General features: G+C 41.3%; 1 protein-coding gene across 5 annotated transcripts; it reads left to right on the top strand.

Moving 5' to 3' along the window:
* The first annotated feature begins 195 nt into the window (after positions 1-195).
* On the top strand, positions 196-17,638 carry LOC139421462 (mitochondrial glutathione transporter SLC25A39-like). 5 transcript variants are annotated; one of them, XM_071172391.1, is made up of 12 exons: positions 196-553; positions 5,369-5,474; positions 10,535-10,594; positions 11,168-11,218; positions 12,268-12,377; positions 12,556-12,623; positions 12,771-12,895; positions 13,092-13,265; positions 13,459-13,568; positions 14,388-14,469; positions 14,589-14,669; positions 14,785-17,638. In XM_071172391.1, the coding sequence occupies exons 2-12, from the start codon at positions 5,378-5,380 to the stop codon at positions 14,901-14,903; spliced, it is 1,077 nt and encodes a 358-aa protein (XP_071028492.1). In that variant the 5' UTR covers positions 196-553; positions 5,369-5,377; the 3' UTR covers positions 14,904-17,638. The 5 variants fall into 5 exon arrangements, with proteins under 5 accessions (XP_071028492.1, XP_071028494.1, XP_071028493.1 ...); XM_071172390.1 differs by lacking the exon at positions 196-553 and adding an exon at positions 4,378-4,432 and having other exon boundaries at positions 14,785-16,106; XM_071172393.1 differs by lacking the exon at positions 11,168-11,218 and having other exon boundaries at positions 14,785-16,106.
* The last annotated feature ends 427 nt before the right edge of the window (positions 17,639-18,065 follow it).

The following is an 18,065-nucleotide window of genomic DNA, read 5'->3' as shown; positions in this document are numbered from 1 at the left end:
ATAAGATTTACTTGGGTCCCAGCCCTTGTGGGGGTGGAGGGGAACGAGGCAGTTGATGTACTGGCTAAGCAAGCACTTGGTAGTGGGGATGTTGTAGTTTCAATGAGCAAGGCAGAGGCAACACGCCTGATATGGACAGTGATGGTGCAGAGATGGCAGGAACAGTGGACTAGAGATACGAAAGGCAGGCATTTATTTCAAGTACAGAGGCAAGTCGGGGAGGACGCACATTTATAATTCTAACAGTTTTTTTGTTGGCAGAGTATTTAATTGTCTTAAAATATAGTTCAATTTCCTTTTGCAAGGGAAGAAGAAGAATAACCAAGCAAGAACCGTGGTCAGACTAATGGAAGGCGTGTCTTGTCACGGCAGACGAATCAGGGGTCGGTTTACTTGTTCCTAGCTCGATAGCTTTGTCAAGTTAGCTAACAGCAGCTCACGGCTGTGAACAGCATGTCAATTCAACACTCAGGGAAACAGGCAACATGCCATGAAATCCCATCAAATTCACAACGCAGATAGATACCCTTTATAGCTACGCTATAAACTGGAGGTTAGTATCAAGCTTTGGCATGTTTTATCTTCTGTTTTGCGATATTTAGTTAGCTAGCTAGTGTCTGTTAGCCAGCTAGCTAGCCTTAGCTATCAAGCATCTTGAATTGGGGAGGGCTGGCATGTGTTCCTGTTTTGCCATTAGATTAGCTACTCTACTGTACATGCATGATCGCTCATGTCTAGTTAACGTTAGTTAGCTACCTAGGTAGGTTCCACAACAAATGTTTTGTGAGCGTTTTATAATTGAGAAAGGAGCACGACAACATGTTTTACAATTTTAATTTTTTTGAGCACGACAACATGTCCGTGTTAGTCCATCATCATTACATCACCACGCCAACAAGGCTACAAGGTCAGATTTGCTGACTGGGTGGAGATGTCACAAAGTATATTTGTAATTAGATGTGGGTGTAGTGCAACCATGATATGCAGTACAGTGCAATATTACAGTTACTTAGCTAGCTACATTTTGTTGGCCTGCACCAGAATATAACTTTAGCTGGGGTCATTCATACTGAGTGGTGCCTTTTGGACCTAATAACTTTTGGGGAAATAGAAGAAAAATAAATACTTTATCAGAAAAAGGACATGTTTGACTTTCAGAAAAACATGTTGATCAAACTCAGGCACTTACATTTTTTGAGGTGCGTTTTCCAATCTGTTATGTGCATAATCCTAACAGGGTGGATATGTAAAGACTAAATTAGCCATAGCTCTGTGAGTGAGAGATTGGGAACCACTGTGCTAGTTCAAACTTTTTATAGTCCCGTACCCTTTCAAACATTCAACATCCAGCTGTACCCCCTCTAGCGCCAGTGTCAGTGCACTCTCAAATGTTGTTTTTTGCCATCATTGTAAGCCTGCCACACACACACACACTATACGATACATTTATTAAACATAATAATTAGTGTGTTTTTGTCACAACCCGGTTTGTGGGAAGTGACAAAAAGCTCTTACAGGACCAGGGCACAAATAACAATATAATTGATCTCTTTATTTAACCATCTTACATATAAAACCTTATTTGTTAATTGAAAATTGTGACTAACTCGTCACAGGTTAATGAGAAAGTTGTGCTTGAAAGGATGCACATAACTCTGCAATGTTGGGTTGTATTGGAGAGAGTCTGTCTTAAATCATTTTCCACACACAGTCTGTGCCTGTATTTAGTTTTCATGCTGGTGAGGGCCGAGAATCCACTCTCACATAGGTACGTGGTTGCAAAGTGTCTTAACAGCGTGATTTGCCAAGGCAAAAGACTCTGAGCACAGCCCAATCCAGAAATCTTAAATTTCGATGAGTCTCTCTTGTTCAGATATTGGTAAGTGGACTGGAGGCAGGGCGTGAAAGGGATAACGAATCCAGTTGTTTGTGTCATCTGTTTTGGGAAAGTACCTGCATAATTGCGCACCCAACTCACTCAGGTGCTTAGCTATATCACATTTGACATTGTCTGTAAGTTTGAGTTAATTTGCACACAACAAATCATACAATGATGGAAAGACCTGTGTGTTGTACTGGTTAATGCAGACAGAGAAGAGCTCCAACTTCTTAATCATAGCTTCAATTTTGTCCCGCACATTGAATATAGTTGCAGAGAGTCCCTGTAATCCTAGATTCAGATCATTCAGGCGAGAAAAAGCATCACCCAGATAGGACAGTCGTGTGAGAAACTCGTCATCATGCAAGCGGTCAGATAAGGGAAAATGATGGTCAGTAAAGAACTTTAAACTTATCTCTCAATTTAAAAAAAATTGTCAATACTTTGCCCCTTGATAACCAGCGCACTTCTGTATGTTGTAAAAGCGTTACGTGGTCTCTGCCCATATCATTACATATTGCAGAAAATACATGAGAGTTCAGGGTCCTTGCTTTAACAAAGTTAATCATTTTCACTGTAGTGTCCAAAATGTCTTTCAGGCATTCTTGACAGCTTGGTAGCCTAGTGCATTGGACTAGTAACCGAAAGGTTGCAAGATCGAATCCCCAAGCTGACAAGGTAAAAATCTGTTCTGCCCCTGAACAAGGCAGTTAACCCACTGTTCCTAGGCCATCATTGAAAATAAGAATTTGTTCTTAACTGACTTGTCTAGTTAAATAAAGGTAAAATAAAAAATTCCCTTGGCAGCAAGAGCCTCTCGGTGGATGCTACAGTGTACCCAAGTGGCGTTGGGAGCAACTGCTTGCACGCCGTGCGTTACCACTCCACTATGTCTCCTTGTCATGGCTTTTGCACCGACAGTACAGATACCAACATGAGCAGCAGCTACGTTTTGGCTACATATGGACCGTTGATGGAATTCCTGTGAGAGAGTAATGTTTAATGTGATTGGATGTTAATTATTTGACTAGGCTGTATTTGACATTGTGTTGTCATGTTGATGAACACATAATAGTTTAATTTTGTGTAGTGAAACGAAGCTACTCAGGTGAGAAAAAACATCACCCAAATGTATAGTCCTGGTGGAAAATGTGAAAAAATAAAGTTAAAATAGATATATATTTTTTTTCATGTGAATCACATTTTTATTTGATATCATTGCTCCTACTCCAGTTTGGGAATACCTGAACTAGCATAATGGTGAACATTTTAACAGGATTTTAATTAATCTATCAAACATTTTTTTTATTTTTTACATTTGGTGAATTTTCTACATTTTGCCTAACAGATAGGTGTGGGACATACAGACAAAAAATATATAAAACTGTTTATATTTATTAAGCTTTGCACCATTGTTTTCCCACCAAAGAAACTACACTTCCTGAATGGTGTCATTGCAAGAAGGGGTTGTTTTCTTAAATGGAGTACAACAAACTATTTATTTTATGTTTATTTAACTAAACAAGTCAGTTAAGAACAAATTCTTATTTACAATGACAGCCAAACACTAACAACGCTGGGTCAATTGTGCGCTACCCTATGGGACTCCCAAACACGGCCGGTTGTGATGCAGCCAGGAATCGAACCAGGGTCAGTAGTGATGCCTCTAGCGCTGACATTTTTATTTTATTTAACTAGGCAAGTTAGTTAAGAACAAATTGTTATTTACAACGACAGCCTAGGAACAGTGGGTTTACTGCCTTGGTCAGTGGCAGATTCAGTCCAACGCTCTAACCACTAGGCTACCTGCCGCCCCAGATGCAGTACCTTAGAACGCTGTGCTACTCAGGAGCAACTAACATGGTGGAAAGTGATATCAGGGACACAATCTTAAATAGAATAATAAATACAATAATCATGAATCATTTTTTTTTGATGAGAGAATTTAACTAGGAGTATGAAATAATGAAAAACATTTATTTATTTATTTTCTGGCATATTTCTCGTGGAAGTTGATGGGTAATACATGCCTACATCCACTGAAAAGTGTTCAAAATGCATACAATTCCCTTTCAAGATACATATTTTTGAGTTTAAGGTTTAAAGCCTTTTGGAATCCACCTTTTACACTAAATAAGAAGTTAAATTTCCTGGGGACAGAAAGGGCACCATTGTAGGAATGGCCCTGCCATTTATCACAAAACACAGGGCAAGATTGATAAAACACATGGATTAGAAATATTATACATAATAATCAGATGCGTGAGCCATAGAGGAAGTAGTTGTTATCATTTTTACTCTTAACAACTTGCTATAACCAATGCTGTCTTAATTATGTGAAATTAGCCTAGACAATGTTGTAAATGTAGGAATCAGTTTCTGGCCTGTGTTCATATTTTTGTTGAGGGTCGGGATATGGTGGGATTTGTTTTAGGGTAATCCTGCCACAGTCAGCTGCAGCAGGGGGAGGTGATAGTCAGAGAAATTGGAACGTGATCATCTGCCAGCAAGCCTGCAGTACGAGACATTCGGCATGGCTATATGAGTGCTCAGGTCCTCTGCAGTGCACAAACACATTCAGCAACACATTCGATCATATGCTTGAGATGGCTCCCTCTGATCAAGAACTGGGCTAGAAATGTTTATACATCTACTCTAGAAATGATTAGCCCTTTACAGAGCTATGTTAGTGGTACTGTAAAGAGACAGGTAGATGTTCTCTCTTGTTGCTTTCTACACTCTCTGCCAATTATTAATTTATATTAGTAAACACATTTATCACCCATTTCAATTTGACATTTGTTATCACCCATTTTCAATTTGTCAGGTTCTAATTCCCCCCGCTGTCTGTATTGAATGTGGGCTTAGTCAATCTTCTGTGGATAGTAGTCTTTATGTTACCAGACGTGCTATTGTATCAGTGAGGTGTTGTGAGAGTGTGTGGGGTTTGAAAACTGGATGTAGTAGCTAGGAGAGGGGAGACTTGCACACAACAGATATCTTATCTTAGTGTGTCAAGCGCTCTATTATAACCCCTCCTATCCCACATGAACGAGGCTACTGTACGTCTAGTCACTATCACTTAGAAATAGACTCCTTAATAACAAGCTGTGTGTCATTTGGACTTGTAGTGGCTGTTGGCTATTCAAGGACCCCTAAGACACACGTTTGGATAATATGCACAAGCCTAGAGTTAGGCTAAGCTCTAGCTTTACAATAGTCATGCTGTTGTCCAGGAAGTGACCAGGCTGGCCGTCTTGCCCTGAGGACATTCTGTATTTTGTCTCAGTAATCAGGCACAGTTTCACAGAGTATAGCCTAGCTCAAATCAGAGGCACTCCCCAACAGCCTTGTTTATTTCACATATAATGGAATCTGTCAAGCACTAACTAGCCTCTCATTAGAAGACAAAATTAAAGTAACACTATGACAATGACATTTGAGTAGTGTGGTTAAAGTTGATGTTTTCTGTCTCCCTGTCTGTCTCAGGTGGTCAGGATGGGGGAACGGCCTGTTGTTGCCCCCTCAGCTGGGATCACTCCAGTGCAGCAGATGCTGGCCTCTGGCACTGGGGCGCTGCTCACATCAGTGTTCGGTAAGATCAATGTCCAATAGAGGGGCACAACAACAAACATGTCCCCTCTCTGCCAATAAATAAATAAACCTACCTAGGGGAACCAGTAAAAGCACAGATTACAAACACCAAGATGGTGGACTGAACACAGCTATGTAGACCACCTCAAGATAAAAAGGTAATATTCAAAGTCGGTGAGTTAGACTAAATATTAGCACTACACAATCTGGTGGATAATAACCTTCAATCTGGATAACAACACAGAACAAATCTTAAGACTAGAGAAATGTATCAACAAATATGATGAAAACAAGCAACACCCAAACATGGCAGAGAGTAAGACAGGGGAACCTACTTCAAAATGAAAACGTGACTCTTCTACAGACACAGACAATTTAATATTTTCACCACCGGGACTGGTAAAGGACAAGACCCATCTGTTAAAATCAATAAATGACAAACTGGGTATACTTGAACTAGTCAGTGTTGGTCAATTTCTTCAACAGATGATCAGGTCTATATAATTATCAAACATTCTTAAAATAAAGTGGTGATCCTAACTGACCCAAGACAGGGAATTGTACTAGGTTTAAATGTCAGGAATTGTGAAAAACTGAGTTTAAATGTGTATCTCAGCAACAAAAAAAAGAAACGTCCCTTTTTCAGGACCCTGTCTTTCAAAGATCATTTGTAAAAATCCCAAACTTCACAGATCTTCATTCTAAAAGGTTTAAACTCTATTTCCCATGCTTGTTAAATTAACCATAAACAATTAATGAACATGCACCTGTGGAACGGTCGTTAAGACACTAACAGCTTACAGACAGTAGGCAATTAAGGTCACAGTTATGAAAACTTAGGACACTAAAGAGGCCTTTCTACTGACTCTGAAAAACACAAAAAGAAAGATGCCCAGGGTCCCTGCTCATCTGTGTGAACGTGCCTTAGGCATGCTGCAAGGAGGCATGAGGACTGCAGATGTGGCCAGGGCAATAAATTGCAATGTCTGTACTGTGAGACGCCTACGACAGCTCTACAGGGAGACCGGACGGACAGCTGATTGTCCTCGCAGTGGCAAATCACGTTTAACAACGCCTGCACAGGATCGGTACATCCGAACATCACACCTGTGGGACAGGTAAAGGATGGCAACAGCAACTGTCCTAGTTACACCAGGAATGCACAATCCCTCCATCAGTGGTCAGACTGGCTGGACTGAGGGCTTGTAGGCCTGTTGTAAGGCATGTCCTCACCAGACCTCACCGTCAACAACGTCACCTATGGGCACAAACCGATCGTCGCTGGACCAGACAGGACTGGCAAAAAGTGCTCTTCACTGACGAGTGCCGGTTTTGTCTCACCCGGAGTGATGGTCGGATTTGTGTTTATTGTCGAAGGAATGAGCGTTACACTGAGGCCTGTACTCTTGAACGGGATCGAGTTGGAGGATCCGTCATGGTCTGGGGCGGTGTGCCACAGCATTATCGGGCTGAGCTTGTTGTCATTGCAGGCAATCTCAACGCTGTGCGTTTTGGGGAAGACATCCTCCTCCCTCATTGTGGTACCCTTCCTGCAGGCTCATCCTGACATGATCCTCCAGCATGACAATGCCACCAGCCATACTGCTCGTTCTGTGTGTGATTTCCTGCAAGACAGGAATGTCAGTGTTCTGCTATGGTCAGCGAAGAGCCCAGATCTCAATCCCAGATCTGGGACCTGTTGGATCGGAGGGTGAGGGCTAGGGCCAGTGTGTATATATACACACACACTACCGTTCAAAAGTTTGGGGTCACTTAGAAATGTTCTTGTTTTTGAAAGAAAAGCACTTAATTTTGTCCATTTTAAAATAACATCAAATTGATCAGAAATACAGTGTAGACATTAATGTTTTTAATGACTATTGTAGCTGGAAATGGCAGATTTGTTTATGAAATATCTACATAGGTGTACAGAGGCCCATTATCAGCAACCATCACTCGTTCTAATGGCACGTTGTTAGCTAATCCAAGTTTATAATTTTAAAAGGCTAATTGATCATTAGAAAACCCTTTTGCAATTATGAAAACTGTTGTTCTGATTTAAAGAAGCAATAAAACTGGCCTTTAGACTAGTTTGGTATCTGGAGCATCAGCATTTGTGGGTTCGATTACAGGCTCAAAATGTCCAGAAACCAGGACCTTTCTTCTGAAACTCATCAGTCTATTCTTGTTCTGAGAAATGAAGGCTATTTCATGTGAGAAATTGCCAAGAAACTGAAGATCTCATACAATGCTGTGTTCCACTCCGTTCACAGAACAGAACAAACAGTCTCTAACCAGACTAGAAAGAGGAGTAGGAGGCCCCGGTGCACAACTGAGCAAGAGGACAAGTACACTAGAGTGTCTAGTTTGAGGAACAGAAGCCTCACAAGTCCTCAACTGGCCGCTTCATTAAATAGTGCCTGTAAAACACCAGTCTCAATGTCTACAGTGATGAGGTGACTCCAGGATGCTGGCCTTCATGAATGTCTCGTATGCTGTGTGATGGCACGAACAAATTAATGATTGATTGATGCAGTAGCCTATATAACTATTGAATTATAGGCCTAAGAAAGTTACCGTACACAGGATGTGGTCTTAGGCCTACAGCTGGTGGTTATACAAGGCTGCTATTCTAAGCCTACTAATTATGTCATTACTTATTATTATAATGATGATCATAATAATAGTAATGATAACAATAAGGAGATCTAGAAATAGGAGGGTTATAATTATAAAAATGATTTTTCTGACCATTTTGAACAGTGTTAACAACACTAAATAATACCAGAGAAGTCCGATTTAATCAACGATAGTCAGTGTAAAAAAAGGGTAAAGGTACAAGGCTGTGTAGATATCTGGCTGTGTTGGCAAAATCACTACATATCCCATCGCACCTAGCGAGGAGAGGCTGCCTGTTGTCACAGTTCCAAGACCAATCAGAAACGTCCAGCTAACCCTTTGCTAATGTCACAGTTTCAAGACCAATCAGAAACGTCCAGCTAACCCTATGCTAATGTCACAGTTTCAAGATCAATCAGAAACGTCCAGCTAACCCTATGCTAATGTCACAGTTTCAAGATCAATCAGAAACGTCCAGCTAACCCTATGCCAATGTCACAGTTTCAAGACCAATCAGAAACGTCCAGCTAACCCTATGCCAATGTCACAGTTTCAAGACCAATCAGAAACGTCCAGCTAACCCTATGCTAATGTCACAGTTTCAAGATCAATCAGAAACGTCCAGCTAACCCTATGCTAATGTCACAGTTTCAAGATCAATCAGAAACGTCCAGCTAACCCTATGCCAATGTCACAGTTTCAAGACCAATCAGAAACGTCCAGCTAACCCTATGCCAATGTCACAGTTTCAAGACCAATCAGAAACGTCCAGCTAACCCTATGCCAATGTCACAGTTTCAAGACCAATCAGAAACGTCCAGCTAACCCTATGCCAATGTCACAGTTCCAAGACCAATCAGAAACGTCCAGCTAACCCTATGCCAATGTCACAGTTTCAAGACCAATCAGAAACGTCCAGCTAACCCTATGCTAATGTCACAGTTTCAAGACCAATCAGAAACGTCCAGCTAACCCTATGCCAATGTCACAGTTTCAAGACCAATCAGAAACGTCCAGCTAACCCTATGCTAATGTCACAGTTTCAAGACCAATCAGAAACGTCCAGCTAACCCTATGCTAATGTCACAGTTTCAAGATCAATCAGAAACGTCCAGCTAACCCTATGCCAATGTCACAGTTCCAAGACCAATCAGAAACGTCCAGCTAACCCTATGCCAATGTCACAGTTTCAAGACCAATCAGAAACGTCCAGCTAACCCTATGCCAATGTCACAGTTCCAAGACCAATCAGAAACGTCCAGCTAACCCTATGCTAATGTCACAGTTTCAAGACCAATCAGAAACATCCAGCTAACCCTATGCCAATGTCACAGTTTCAAGATCAATCAGAAATGTCCAGCTAACCCTATGCTAATGTCACAGTTTCAAGACCAATCAGAAACGTCCAGCTAACCCTATGCTAATGTCACAGTTTCAAGACCAATCAGAAACTTCCAGCTAACCCTATGCCAATGACGCCGGTGAATCTGAAAACTGATGTTGGGTCTGTTTTAAGTAGCAATGATATCCTTCTCCACCGTCTTACGACAGATTTCACAAACCAGTAATGACTGTTTAAAAAAAAACTAAAAAAAACTGTACGTTTCTTTCCAGCAAATGTATAACTATTGTAGCAAAAGAGTTTTGAAGTTGAGGGTGCAGTATTTCTGAAGTTTGGCAATGAGGACAAAAACTAGCATAGTTCAGTAGCCAGCTAGTTTAGCCAGGGAAAATGAGCTCGGACCTAGTGCGCATGTGCACCAGGCAAATTCAGGAGACATATTATAGATTTTATGCCCTGATATCAGGAGCTGGTGGCGAAAAGTGAGATTAAACAATTCAGAGACCAAAACAAATAAATCAGATGACAAATATTTAAGGAGAGTGAATCGATATACCGTACTGAAATATTAGATACTATCTCTACAGAATTAGCTAGCTTGTTGACCACACTGATTTTCATCGGGTTACGAGCAGGATTACGATTCATGATATCAAGACTTGATCTGCACTCTTTTAGCTGTTGAAAAATAAAATGTTTGTAAAAAAGTATTTGTATAAAAACAATTTAAATGTTATTAAATATGTACAGAATTTACATGAGCTCTCTGCCTAGCCTGCCACTAGGTGCCATGGCAACTGTAGAACTAGGATGAAATGTTCCATCATGGGGGACCGAAGCCTCCACGACAACACAGGAGTCTGCCACAACTGCATCAGAGGCTGTCACTGGTTCGCTTTGTGTGTCCATCTGAGCTCCACTCCAGTCTGGTTGTACAGGTTCAGGTCTGGCTAGTCTGACCAGACTCCAAAGCCTGTGGAACAAGTGTCCAAGCCTTGTGTGTAGGAACACCCCCCTCATGTATGCACATGTTCCTCATTGACGAGACCCATGATGGGTGTAAATAGATCAGTATAATTGAATCTGTCTCTCTTTCACAGTCACACCACTGGACGTGGTGAAGATAAGGCTGCAGGCCCAGCAAACACCATTCTATCAAGGTAGAACACTAACAGATAACATTCACTGCTTATACGATGAGTCTGCTTATTGCTTCTTACCATTGCGGGGATAGTCTAAGTATTAGATGTTTATGTCCCCACTCCACCCCTGAAAACTGGGGAGGCAGGTAGCCTAGTGGTTAGCGCATTGGGCCAGTAACCGAAAGGTTGCTAGATCGAATCCCCGAGCTGACGTGGTACAAATCTGTTGTTCTGCCCCTGAACAAGGCAGTTAACCCTCCTAGGCCGTCATTGTAAATAAGAATTTGTTCTTAACTGACTTGTCTAGTTAAATAAAAAAATATATAAATTAAATGTAAAAAAAAAAAAAAAAGTCAACTGCACTGTCATCACTTTCCCTGTGAGAGACTACATTCAGCCTCTTGCCCATCTGCTCCCTAAGCCTAAATAATAGAAGAGGGGTTGAAGTAAAGGGGGTCGGCAACCTTCGGCAGCCATGTCAGGCTACATTTAGTGGAATGTAAGACATGCTTTAGCTTTTCTCTGCTCAAATGCTCTTTCATTGTCTCTCCATCTGTGTTTCTATCTCTCTCTCTTTGCTTTGTTTCATAGCTTTAGCTGCTGACTCTGCTTCATGGAGCGGTGTAATCCGCCCCTCCAAATGTGAGTAAACCCGCCGGCGCCGCTCGCTGCATGCCCAGACTTTGCCCAGTCTGACTGACTACATGTGCCTATCTGGCACTGCTCTGCCAATATGACCTACTAACAAACTGGGTTTCCTGGGAAAACAAAACAAATGCGCTTTAGCCAGTCTGAGCAAATTGATTTTGAAATGTTTGGCAATTATATGTAACGTCATACTCTTCCTCAGTGCATCCTCATACTCTCAGCTGAATGATTATATGGGCTACAGCCTTGGCGCTCTCTCTCTATCTCTCCGTTCAGCTACACCATAACTCACTCTGAACATTTTATAAAGAAAACTAAGGAAAATTAGCCCAGATAGTGTAACCAGCTAGTTAGAATTAGCATATTGAACTTCACAACGAAATGATGTGGTAACAATGAGTGCTTTCTGGTACTTGAAAGAATTCAACATGATTCATAGCTACCAGGTATCAAATTGTGCCTTGCGGTACCTGTGTTTAGGAATCTCAAAGAAACAAACAAGTAGTTCATAGTAAAATGAGTGTTATACATTATAACCTATGTAATGTTCTATTACTAGAGGAGCTTGTTTGTTTGTTTATAGATTTCTCCTCAAATACTTTGCCTTGGATTGACCATTTGCCAATACCTAAAATAAGGCAAACACTAGTAGTCCAGAGCAGGCCTTGGCTAGAGCAGCCTTGGTGTTATTGTCCCCGTTGTCGGTCTGACCGGTCATTGCCATAACCTCTGTTATTAATAGCTTATCTAACCTCTGTCATGGACACCTATCGACTGAAAAACAAACTTAAAGTATTTATTTTTGTAATTATTTTCTAGAACTATTGAATATCCATTCATTTGACATAGAGCTAGAAGCTATAGATGTATCAAACATGAATGCGTGCCCTACAGAGACGCCAACGTTCGGCATTACTCCCAGTAGGTTCACATTTACCTATCTATAGTATAGATAGATATAAGTAGAGCATCATGTCTCATACAGTAACGTATTAACCAGTATGGTTGTTTTGGTGACCCTGTTCTTGTGTTTTGTCTCTCAGGGAAGTGCTTCCTGTATTGTAATGGCCTGATGGATCACATCTATGTGTGTCAGTATGGGGCCAGCTGCACCAGCTGGTACAAAACACCAACCCACTTCAGTGGCACCCTGGTAAGAGACTCAGAACCCTCTTATTCACTCCCACCAACACAGCACAACATCACCTGGTTTGACATCGTTAAAACACAGGATGGGGAACGACCTGTCTTTTGAAGTCCCAAATGTTTGTATTTTTTTGGAACTCCACAGTTCCCAGGAACAAACACGGTGTGGTGTTTGTTTTTCTCAGGATGCTTTTGTGAAGATCACGCGCAACGAGGGGGTCAGGTCTCTGTGGAGCGGGCTGCCTCCCACACTGTGAGTCACTTGGGTATTTCAAGTACATGTATTTGTAATTAAGAACGGTAACAAGAGCGATCAGTCCTTGATTGTATAAAAGAGAAAAACTCAGAACTATAACTTGCAGAGCTTTGAGATTGACAGACTCTTGCTGTTTGTGTACAGGGTGATGGCGGTGCCTGCCACGGTCATCTACTTCACCTGCTATGACCAGCTCAGAGACTTACTGCGCTACGGCATGGGGTTCCAAGGCAACTACATCCCCCTGGTGGCTGGGGGTCTCGCTAGACGTAAGTGGACTACATGGGACGGGGATTCACAATGTCTTGAAGTTGATTAAAGTCTTGATTATGATACAGTTCAGTTGTCACACGCCACACTAAGAATGTAGATATATAATAATGCCATTATTACATTGTTCCCTTCTGTAATGTGTTTGTTGCTGCCCCTCTTCCGTTGACTCCCCCGTGTCTGTGTGTTCTCCAGTGGGAGCAGTGAGTGTGATCAGCCCATTAGAGCTGGTGCGTACCAAGATGCAGTCCCGGAAGCTGACCTACAGCGAGCTGAGGGTGTGTATCCGCTCTAGTGTTGCCCAGGATGGCTGGCTGTCCCTGTGGAGGGGCTGGGGACCCACCGTCCTACGAGACGTCCCCTTCTCAGGTGAGACTTCACCTCCATGGACGTTATGTCACTAACCATTTATCTGTCACTGCCAGGGCTTAGTTGGACTGGTTGATAGTAGTTGGGGGTTACATAATGAAGACCGCCTGTGTGGGTGAATAATAAATACTATCTTCGGTGTGATAATGTTTCTCAGTGACTTTTCAACTTGACTGTTTTTCTGTGTGTGCAGCCCTGTACTGGTTCAACTATGAGCTGGTGAAGGCCCATCTGTGTGATCAGTACAATGTGTCTCAGGCCACCTTCTCCATCAGCTTCACAGCAGGGGCCATCTCTGGAGCTGTGAGTATCTCATTAATACCTCTACTGGGAATTTACAATGTATATAAAGCAGATGTCTTCTATTAGATTTCATGAAGAAGATTATGGATGGTTTGTACATTGCAAGGTGTATATAGTTAAATAGTCAAACTCTTTTTTTTCTTTTCAGTTTACTGTGAGACAGAGGTGTGTTTTATTATAGGTAGATCATTGACAAATATGGAGAAGAGTTCAGTGTGCTATCTCTCACCAGGAAAGGAAAGCCAGTTGTAACACAGATGTTATTTGTATTTATGACAGAAAGAGGCCATGATAAATAAAAACCAAATGCCTCACCCTGCTGAAAACAGGCCTATGTTTGTTTAGAGAGATTCTCTCACATGTGAGAGAAGTGGACACACTTACTTAGCCTAGATCTGTAGTAAAACAGGAAGTTCCCTGTCAAATCATGGCAGTTCTATAGTCCTCTCATGAGTTATAAGGGTTGAGTTGACACCAGAAAAAAATAGAGAATTGCTGTGTCATTGTTGTCACCACTGCAAATCTACCATTCCAGTGTTTTACTTGCTATATTGTATTTACTTTGCCACCATGGCCTTTTTTTGCCTTTACCTCCCCTATTTCTGGTTAAATAAAGGTGAAATAAAAAATTTAAACAATTGTGACAACCATTAAACTGTTGATAATTGATAACAGGTGGACCCCCTGGTTAAAGCCTGTTTTTAGTGTTTCACCTGTCTAGTTACATAACGTACTGCTGATCAATAGATCAGAGGGTAAGTTATGTTGATTTCACTGGGTATTGCTTATAGAGAGTGTGTCTATTGTCTTCTGTCCCAGGTGGCTGCCATCGTGACCCTACCTTTTGACGTGGTGAAGACACGAAGACAGATCCAACTGGGAGAGATGGAGACACTGGGAGGTGTGTAATTACAGGGTCTTATGTACCCGTATGGCCATTCACGTCTGAAATCGTATTTTATCCTCTGATAGAACGTAGGATTGCCCACTAAATCTCTGTCTTTCTCCCCTTCCTCCTAGTCCCTGTGAAGTATCCCACATCCACATGGCATATCATGAGGGGAATTTGGGCTGAATCGGGATACAGGGGGCTCTTTGCAGGTAAGTCCAAAGGATATATAAAAAGTATATATTTGCAATGCCTGAAGCGCTGGTATAGTAAGCAGTCTGAATGGAGGACTAAATCAGGTAAATTGTGTCTCTTTATCCCCCTCAGGTTTCCTACCCAGGGTGATCAAAGTGGCCCCCGCCTGTGCTGTCATGATCAGCACCTATGAGTTTGGGAAGATCTTCTTCCAGAAGATGAACCTTGACCGGGAGCAACGGGCCTGCTGAGGGGCTGTGTGTGTGGAGAAGCAGGGTTGGCTACCTTCTTCTGGGGCAGAATGGGAAGAGACTATTAGCAGCTGCCAATGCACGCTCACATGCACGCTGTGCAAGACTGCTCCTGGTTAAGACTTTGCACCTAGAAACCTGAGCTTCAAATCACCCTGGAGGATTCTCTGTCTCTCAATTCAGACAAAGACATGAGGAATGGGCTTTTTTTTGTCTGTTTTCTAGCCCTTTCTATTGGCCCACAGGGAGGCTACTCCTACAACTGTGAACACTGTCATACGTGTATCCATGAATGTGTCCATTAGTTAAATTCAGAACTGTGGGGGAACGGCCCTGTGATCTGGCTTATTCAGACTTTAGCATGCTTTCCTTGCACACTAAAAGTGTTCCCATCTTTGCTAGTACAGCCCCCTGCTGTTCATACCTGGGAGAACACTTCTAACAACAACCCTAAAAGAAACTGCTTGCAAAGTAATCCATTCAATCAAGACTTTCCACTCAACTACTAGCCCAGACCAAATGCATGGCTGAGCAGGGATCAATGGATTTTCTTAATGTAGCATTCTCTCATATTGATTTGTCATCTGACCAATGGTAGCCTACTATTCAATGTCAATTTTTGTGATGGGAATAAATACAATACTTATGTAGGTGGGTTACCATGGCTCATTCCCCTAGGATGAGAACTGGGTTTTATGAGTTAATTTGGTACATGTTATTCAATGAAATACTTCAGACAAAACAGCTGACAAATTGACTATGCTATCTAAAAGGGGTTGACATACTTTTTTTTTTTTTTTTTACATGATTGAATGTGTGCAGGTTTTCTGTTGATCCATTTCAGAACTGGGCTGAGTCAATATAGTTTTTTGAAGAACTTTCGTTAGATTTTATTTTTTTTGCATTTCAGAAAGATCTGGAGTTCTAACTAGGCTACTAGTCTGAACTGAGTTGTTGCCTTGATCTTCAATTTGTGTGTTTATTATTTCTTGTGTACCTTACATGGATGTATAGACTGTTTTATATGCTGTGACTGGTTTTACTAGTTTTTATTCAGTCAGAGGGATACAGATCATCTAACAGAATGCCTAATTGGATTCAAATACATTTTTTATTTCACCTTTATTTAACCAGGTAGGCTAGTTGAGAACAAGTTGAGATGGACAGCTGTAAAATTAAAAAGGTGTTGCACCAATCACAAGAGCTTTTGCCTTATCTATTACCTGATGCATTTCTGTGACAGTAGAATTCTAGTTTTGAAGCAAGCGGGGAGAGGTGCCAAGGTGGCGGCTTAAACAGACACTTTTTTTACCGAGCTCCGTAACTAACTTCAGGAAGATTGTGAAAAGTTTAGTCATTACTATTTTTATTTGTTCAAGATATAAGACCTTTCCTGTGACTGGAATAATAATTGAACAATTTATTTCAGCATGTCCAAGCAAAGTCGTGAAGAAGTTAGCAGTAATATTGCTAAACAACAAGAGAGAAACGTGCTTATAGACAACTGCCATAACTACTCTTGGCCTATGGATAATATCATGCTTTCGAATGCTGTTGAAGATGACAATTTCCCCTCTTTACCGGTTACTCCGTGCAAACCTCCACCCTCCAAAAAAACCAACATGAACTCTGACATCGTGGCTACCCTCTCCTTACTCATCAACTCCAGGTGTGACGCCATTGAGAAAATGGTAGGCGTGAACACCATGGTTATCGAAAGCTTGAAAAAGACTGGAGTTTGCATGTGGTGATATCAAGGATGTGAAAACGAGAGTGGCAAAAGTTGAAAAAAGTGTGGAAAGGAATAACAATGTCTACCATAGACGTCTCACTGATCTGGAACAATACACAAGAAAATGGAACCTGAGACGACGGCTTGCCAGAGGTAGAGAATGAAGATGTGAGAGGAGAGGCTATCCGTATCTGCCAAGAAGTTTTGCCTGCAGAGAAGAACAAAGTTGGTGATACCATCGACGTTGTGCATCGCCTCGGCAAGAAACAACAGAAAAACGATTCAAGACCAAGGGGTATCATCATCTTCACTGCCAGATTCTACAGGGATGCTGTCTGGAAAGCTACTAGGAAGAACGCCTTCCATCAGAGCCATGGTATGCGTTTCGCCGAGCATCTCAGCCCGGAGGACATAGAAAGAAGGAACAAGTTGTGGCCAACGATCAAGAAAGCACGAAATGAGGGGAAGGCTGCTTACTTCGTCGGAGGACGAGGCTTCATCAACGGTTCAGAAATCCATATTCCTCCCTAAAATCTCACTAGAAGGAACAGGTTGATGGTTTCAGCCATGGTATTCTCATTGTCCTTAATGTTGTTTACCTAAGCATCAGGTGACTATTTTTCAGGAATACTCAGGTATTTCAATTCATTAGTTTGTTCTTGTATGACCAGAAGACATATTGTTTACAAACTTACGAAGAAGATTGAAAGCTGTATTATTATTTTTTATGTATACCGTAACTAAGATACTGTTTTAAAGGGCATACAGGTCTGCTCTGACTTTACACGGTTATTGCTCTATTTAGTATTTCATACTTATTTCCAAAAAAGGTCTTAGGAACGTTTATATGTAAAACATTTTTTTATTCAATTATTTTATGATCAGTTTTCATATGTACTTAAAATAGTAGGTACCCTTTTTATTTAAATGATTATTTGTTTTATTTCTCAGAATAGTTCCTGATTACACTAAAGAGGGTTTTTAGTCTCTCTTACTACAAGAACCCTTGGTTTGGTCTTGAACATCATTTTCATTTGAGTTGAATTTCAAAAGTTATGGAATAAGCTATTTTCACTTTAAATTGACTTAAATGGTGCAGATCTCGGTTCCTTATCGTTTACGTTCACTGCTCCTACGTCTTTGACTCACCCTACTACAGTTTATACTTTTATATAATCTTTGTTGGTTTGTCTATAGTTTCTCTTAATGCTAGGGGGTTATGAAACCATGTGAAGTGCAAGGCCTTATTTTTATTTGCTAAACAATTTCAAAATGATTTTTGCTTTTTTCAAGAGTCACTCAATTTTGGCTGATACCAACTTCTGGAGGTCACAGTGGGGCAACGATATTTGGCTTTCCCATGGATCTGAACACTCTGCTGGTGTCACTACAATGAAAAATACCTTTGGTAATATTCTACACTCGGAATG

This window comes from Oncorhynchus clarkii, chromosome 12, assembly GCF_045791955.1.
Source record: "Oncorhynchus clarkii lewisi isolate Uvic-CL-2024 chromosome 12, UVic_Ocla_1.0, whole genome shotgun sequence".
In the NCBI taxonomy this organism is placed as follows: Eukaryota; Metazoa; Chordata; class Actinopteri; order Salmoniformes; family Salmonidae; genus Oncorhynchus; species Oncorhynchus clarkii.
This window is presented reverse-complemented; position numbering and strand designations above follow the sequence as displayed.